At 38.7% G+C, this 7,233-nt stretch overlaps 1 protein-coding gene across 5 annotated transcripts in view; it reads left to right on the forward strand.

Moving 5' to 3' along the window:
- The window catches only part of LOC122555771 (protein IWS1 homolog A), a 57,108-nt gene extending 54,806 nt beyond the window's left edge, over positions 1–2,302 (forward strand). For 3 of the 5 annotated variants that reach the window (XM_043701889.1, XM_043701890.1, XM_043701892.1), the window contains one exon: positions 1,484–2,302. In XM_043701889.1, the coding sequence (XP_043557824.1) occupies positions 1,484–1,609 (126 nt within the window). In that variant the 3' untranslated portion in view covers positions 1,610–2,302. The remainder of the gene's footprint in view (positions 1–1,483) is intronic. The other 2 variants (XM_043701891.1, XM_043701893.1) reach the window with 1 other exon arrangement.
- The last annotated feature ends 4,931 nt before the right edge of the window (positions 2,303–7,233 follow it).

The following is a 7,233-nucleotide window of genomic DNA, read 5'->3' on the forward strand; positions in this document are numbered from 1 at the left end:
CTTGTTGGGCCGAAGGGCCTGTTTCCACACTGTAAGTAATCTAATCTAATCTAATCTGTGGGCAATTTAGCATTACCAATTGACCTAAACCGCACACCTTTGGATTGTGGGAGGATACCGGAACACCCAGAGGAAACTCCACACAGACAGTCCCCAAGGCTGGAATTGAACCTGGATCTGTGTTGTTATGAGGCAGCAGTGCTAACCACTGAGCCACCATGCCATCCCAGAGACCACCTCTCTATACCTGCTATTCATAGCACTCTCTGCCTCATGAGCAATCCACAGTTCCCCCACATGATCTTTCCATTTGGATTTTGGAAGATGAAAGAGCTCAATTCTAAGATGTATGTGTTCTGATTTATGTTAGATGTTGTTTGGAAAAAGATGATTCTAATATCATCATACCTGAGAATGGCAGGATTATGGAGTAAGTTGCTTTCTTGAGCACTGGATGATCATTCACTGAATTCTTGTGAATGGTAACTAGACCATTTTTCTAAGTGTGGCAAAAATCACATCTTCGAAAGAACCAGATTGAGCTTCTGGACTGGCTATCTGAAGAGTCGTCAGTGAGACATTACCCAGATTTTATTCTCCCAAATTGTTCTGGGATTTTACTTTTTTTTTTCACCTCTTTGAGGAGATGGTAATTTTATTGGGATGAGGTGGAGAGACCATATATTGTGATAGGCAAAGGTTTACAATTGTGTATAATGGGCTGATCAGAGTTCTGTTTTGGCGAATCTGTTTTTAATGTCCCGTTTCAGTCATTTTGAATGAGTCATTATTTCTGCGTCATGTTGACATTTTGGAAAATCCTCAAACATCAACTCATTTTGTAAGCATGATGAAGTGTTGTCCGAGTGTTTTTTGGCCCAAGAACATCAGTTGCATCACTGGAGAATGAAAGTTTTAACCTGCTCAGAAATATCATGGTGCAAAAGGAGGCCATTCAGCCCACTGTGCCCACACTCGTTAAATGAATATCATTACCTAGTGCCAATCTCCTGCTTTCTCCTCATAAACCTGCACATTAGTTTTGTCCAAATAATAATGCAATGCCCTCTTTAATGCTTCAATTAAGCCTTCCACCAAACTCCCAGGCAATGCAGTCCATACCTAACTATTCGTTGAATGAAAACATTTTTTCCTCTTCAGCTTTGCTCGTTTTGCAGATCGTTTTAAACCTATTTCCTCTTGTTCTTATTCCTTTTATGAGTGGGAATAGTTTCTCCTTATATATCCTATTCGTGATTTTGAAAACATCACCCTCATTCAAAATCAATGAGACATACACACATCAACAGAATAAATCATTGAAATTAGATTATATAATAATTCTGCAAGTCAGTTAGGAATACAGGACAGAATTTGAATGGCTGTGTTTGTACATGTAAAAAAATACTCAATTATTATTCATGTACTCATCCAATGATGACAGCTGTTGTTGACTTTTGTGTTCTCGATCCTTTTGTGCCAGGGATCAGTTAAGAAGACATTGAATCGTCTTGACAAACAAATGCGTCGATTTCAAGATATCAAGAAAATGACCAAGTCGTCGAGGGCAGTAAAGATCAGCATCGAAGGCAATCGCATGCCACTGTGATCATTATTTATCAATAACTCTACTTGGAGCTGGTGAATGTAGTGCAACCATGTACATACAAGATTGTGTACTTCTATCCATCCGGCCAAGTGGAATCAATATACCTCCTCTGTTTTCTTCTGTATTCAGGCATTTTTAACAGTGGTTTGTTGGAAGTCTTGGAATGTTAAACTACAGCTAGCTGTAGCATCCGAGCCCTGGATAACATTACCTGTCCTGACTACAGTACATTTGGTGAGCCCTCTCTACACATCAAACAGATGAGTTTTACTTATCTGCATACTGCATGTATAGAGGTTGGATAGACATTTTATTTCTAAGCAAACTGGTGTCCAGTGTTGGAGGAAGATGGCCATCTGGCATGGAACCAAGTTGCTGCCCAATTAAGTGGAGTAGGTTGGGGGAGGCGCAGAAGAAAATGACTTGCATTAAATATAGACATGTGCTCTGTTTGGTTGTATTGTTTGAAATGTCTCTGGTCTCTACCAGACCAGCACACCTATCACATCGTTATGGTTGTTAAGTCTTTCAGTAAACTCTCATTAACTGGATGAGTCTGTAGGTTAATATCTTGGCTAAAGATTGAGCTGATCACTTTGGTCAGCCAAATTGTGATGAAATGCAATGTGATTGTAGGCACCTGCCACATTTTTTAAAACAAATAAACCCCTCTTTGTGAAGGTTTGTACTTGTTCTTAGTCATGCACTTCCTGCTCATTTCAGATTTTGAGTAAGCAACTTTCAAAGAAAGTCGTTGCGTAGTCCAGAGGTTCTCAATTAGTTTGTGGTCTCATAGCTGTATGTGAGCTAATATTAAGGAGTTCACCAAAAGAAAACAAAATGTGGAAAATAAATTTAATGTGATGATAAAGCAACCAGAGACAAAGTTGGGATCATCAAGGCAAGTTACTATCCAATATGAGGAAATCAAAGCTGGGGTCTCTCTGTATTTGCACAGATTGGCAAGAGAAAGGAAGAAAAAGCATGGCGTTCCGCATGTGGGACATTTGTTTGGATTCACTGTGTGGACAGAGACCCTGGAGGGAGGGATATAACAAGGTAATAAGACTAAATCTTTGCTGACTGAGCTACACTGAACATTATTTCCACAGATAGTTTGTTACTCAAAAATTCATTGTGTTTCCATAGTGATCTGATTGTAACATTCTGCATTCATGCTTTCTTTACACTTCTGATTTTTCCTTAGTTGCATAACGTGTCTGATTTCAGTGTTCCCAGCAGCACTCCTCCATCATCTTCCCCCTAAAGGGTTACTACTGCTGCACCACTAATTAGAATTGTATTCAATGTTACATTTATACAGTGTATGCATTTTAAAGAAATGCTTGCTTGAAATAGAAATCATTTCCAAATTGGAAGGATAGTTTTGAGAGATATTTTGGTTACTCAGTGTGATGAACAGAAAGAATCTGAGCTCACAGTGAACAGCTTTCAAAATGCAAATAAAACAAATACAGTTATCCAGATTCCAAACATCCAGAATTCTCATGCAACTAGCATCTGAGATTAAAAAAGTCCTGAAGCTTGGAATCTAGATCATGGAGATTGTATTTGCACTAGCAATTGGAAGGGAATAATGGATCAGATGCTTCATTAAAACTAGCCCAAGATTTATCTCATAAAGTTAGAATAAGATCATAAGAAATAGGATCAAGAGTAGGCCATTTGGACATTCAAGCCTACTCCGCCATTCAACAAGATTATGACTGATCGGACATCACTCATGTTCACTTTCCTGCCATTTTCCCGAATGAACAAGAATCTGTCCATCTCAGCCTTAAATGTACTTAAAGACTCTGCCCCTACTATTCTCTGTGGTAAGGAGTTCTTCCTCAGTCTTAAATTGGTGCACCTTTATTCAGAGATTACTTCCTCTGATCCTAGACTCTCCCATGAGGGGAAACATTTTCTCAGCATTTATCCTGTCAAAATCCTTAACAATCTTATATGTTTCAATGAGATCACCTCTCATTCATCTAAGCTCCAGTGAGTGGAGTGACAACCTGTGCTCATAAAACGATCCGTACATACCAGGGACCATTCTTGTGAACCTTCTCTGAACTGCCATAAATGAATTGATACCTTCCCTTAAGTAAGGGGATCAAAACTTCTCTCAGTACACCAGATGCGGTCTCAGTAGCATCTTGTGCAGTAAGACTTGCGACCTCTTATATTCCAACCCCCTTAAAATAAGGGCCAATATGCCATTCGACTGACTGATTACCCCTATGTGCTAGCTTTCTGTATATTGTGTACAAGTATACACAATACTTTTTATCTCTCCACCCGCGAGGATCCCTGCCTTCTTCCTGATGAAGGGCTTTTGCCTGAAACGTCAATTTTCCTACTCCTTGGATGATGCTTGACCTGATATGCTTTTCCAGTATCACATTCTCGGCTCTAATCTCCAGCATCTGCAGTCCTCACTTTTGCCAAGTACACATAATACTCAAATCCCATTGTGTTGGCGCTTTCTGCAGTTCTCCATTTAAATAATATATTAATAACAGAATCACCTATCACAGCCAAGTATACCGGTATTTATGAACGGTCCTGGCTGCTTGGTTTTAAAACGTACATTCTTCTTGTGCCAGTGACTAGTAACGTTCTCCCAAAGCCACTAGTATTTCTCATGCAACCACCAGATTCAGCTAACCAGCAGCCCATTCCCCATGTGTGCTTGATACTGGGGTGAGTACTGCAATAAATGTGTATGTTTAATTGCAATTTTATATCGGAAAACAACAGTGTTGTGTTACAAATATTCCACAAACCAACTGTATCACAGAAAAGGAACCTCACCCAAAAAGGTTGAGAATTCCAGATGTAAGCCATTTGCTTTTGGGAAGAAGAAACCAGGGATATGCCCTCAGGTGGCTGCTTCTGTACAGTACTTCCAAAAACATTCAGAGGGTGTATAGGTTGGCAAGATAATTTCTATGTGAGATGAAAGTAAACTGATAGATATTGAAGTTATAAGCAGTGCCTTACTTCATCTAATTTGCTTCTAAATAAAATTTGGGGTTTTGAAAGCAAGCAAATTGTTTGTCTCACAGGGAAATGGATAGGGCAGGCCTTTTAGTACCTACAGTGAACACATGAAAGTAGTGAAGCATTGGATGGAAAGTTCTGGGTGACATGATGTATAGTGAGATGAGTAGAAGGAACAGGATTGAACAGGCATAACAATAGAAATGCTTAGTGACGTGGTCATAGTTAAAGAATGTAATAGAAGGGTGAAGGTGGAGGCAATAGTGAGTCAGATGGGTATTACTGAACCACAATATCTTTAAGATTCTGAACCCCCTCCACATTAGCCACCACTCTCACCAGCTGAAATTGTCTCTTTTCTGCCTGTTTTTCTACTAAACTAAGATAGGCCAAGCATCACTCTGCACATGAAGTAACAAATGAGATTCACAGGGAAGAAAGGTAACTAGGATTCCATATTTTCCAATTTTTCTGTGGTTGTCACCATAGATCCTTTAATATGAATATCTGCATCAAATGTGTAGGCACTTTTTAATAGTGTTAATAAGTTCTACTTCTGATATTTAGATTTTTATATTGTTAGGTTAGTGAAAGAAACATTTCTGTCCATTTCATATTGTCAGAAGCAAGGTTTCTGTATGCTCTGAGTTGATACTGTGTTGAATATGTCATATACCATTGCAACACCAGCACTCGCTTATTTCACCCCCATCTCTGGACCACCTGCACTACCAGGTCTTGGAAAAGAAACATCTCAAGGTAAGTTATTTGTGATATTGTTCATAGGCAGTGACATTTCACCACCTTCTCAAGACATCTAAAATGGTAAGTTATATACCAGCAATACCCACATCCTGAAATCTCAAAGATACCACAAATCTGTGAAATGGAAAATAATTTATTGAATGAGTACCCTTTATTTTTCTACCCAGAACTGACTGCAGAATTAAGACTGCATGCATTTGCTTGTTAATGGGTGTGGAATACGTTCTTTCACATTTGATCTGACATTTTACCTCATATTCCTAAAAATAAAGATGTTACCAAATTGGTGTAATTGGAGCTTGGCTGTTCGTTGTCCTATGTTCTGTGCACCAAAGTCTCGATGCATCCCTTTGTTTTCTGTATGTTTGTATTAAGATTAATTGTGTCTTGTTTTCTTGATCTAAAGTTTAAAATAAAAACTAGTTTTTTCAAAAACAAATCTGCTTTTCACTGAATTTATCCTGATTTTCTGCCTTTTACTTTTGAATAAATAAAACATGCCAAAAGCCAACTTTTATAAATTAGTAATCGGATTTATTAAAGGTCCTTAGAGATGTAGTTGGTCATCTTTAGGTTTTGATTGCGGTAAGAGGAAGAAGAGGGTCTACCTGTAGCTATTTGTAACTTGTTTCCTTTACTTTGGGGACTGTCTTACAAAGAGTTCCACTTCAGAGGCAGTTGAACACTGACGAGCTAGCTAATTAACTAGGATTATATTCAAATTTGAGAAACAAATGTTTTTGTTAAAGTATGGACAAATCAATTTATTGTTTGTCATATTAGGAATGTTTAATAAAACTTGGCTTTGCCCAGAACATAGTATAACTGAGATGCTATTCCTTTAAAGTTGTAGTGAGTTTTGAGCTCCTTAACCAGTGATCTCTGATGATCATGATAAAAGTTATGACCCCGTCTCAGTTCATTAGGCTTTCTCATACCACTGCATTGCTCTATGAATTTAAATAGCTAATGAAGCATGTTTGAAAGGGAGAAGATTTACAGAATGAATTGAATGGGGTTCTGTGGGTGTCTGTGATGAATGGGCCTGAACATTTTACAACTTGTATCAATAATAATCAAGGATCACAGTAACTAAGTTTACAGATGAAACAAAGTAGAAAGGTATATTGTGAAGAGGTCGTAGGGATGATTGAGTGGAATAAATTCTGGCAGATAGAGTATGATGTGGGAAAATGTGAAGTTATTCTCTTGTGTAGGAAGAATAATAAAGCAGAGTATTTAAATGGGAATACGTGCAGAAGAACCTATGTGTTCTAATACAAGAATTGCAAAAAGTTAGTGTACATGCACAGAATGCTAAAAGGCTAATGTAATGCTATCCTTTAATAGGAAAGCAATTGAAAATAAAAGTAAGCATGTTCTACTTCAGTTGCATAGTGCATCGGTGAGACCACGCCTAATATTTTTGTGCAGATTTAGTCTCCTTATTTGTGGAAGCACATAAATATTTTTGAGGCAGTTCAGAGAATGTTGAGTAGATTAATAGCTCAAGTGAGTAGGCCATCTCCTGAGGAGTGATTTGACAAGCTAAGCTGGATGTTGATGAAGTTTAGAGCATGAGGGGTGACTTGTTTGATTAGATTACTTACAGTGTGGAAACAGGCCCTTCGGTCCAACAAGTCCACACCAACTCGCCGAAGCGCAACCCACCCAGACCCATTCCCCTACATTTATACCTTCACCTAACTCTACGGGCAATTTAGCGTGGCCAATTCACCTAACCTGTACATGTTTGGATTGTGGGAGGAAACCGGAGCACCCGGAAGAAACCCTCGCAGACACGGGGAGAATGTGCAAACTCCACACAGGGTCGCCTGAGGCGGGAA

This window comes from Chiloscyllium plagiosum, chromosome 13, assembly GCF_004010195.1.
Source record: "Chiloscyllium plagiosum isolate BGI_BamShark_2017 chromosome 13, ASM401019v2, whole genome shotgun sequence".
NCBI lineage: Eukaryota > Metazoa > Chordata > Chondrichthyes > Orectolobiformes > Hemiscylliidae > Chiloscyllium > Chiloscyllium plagiosum.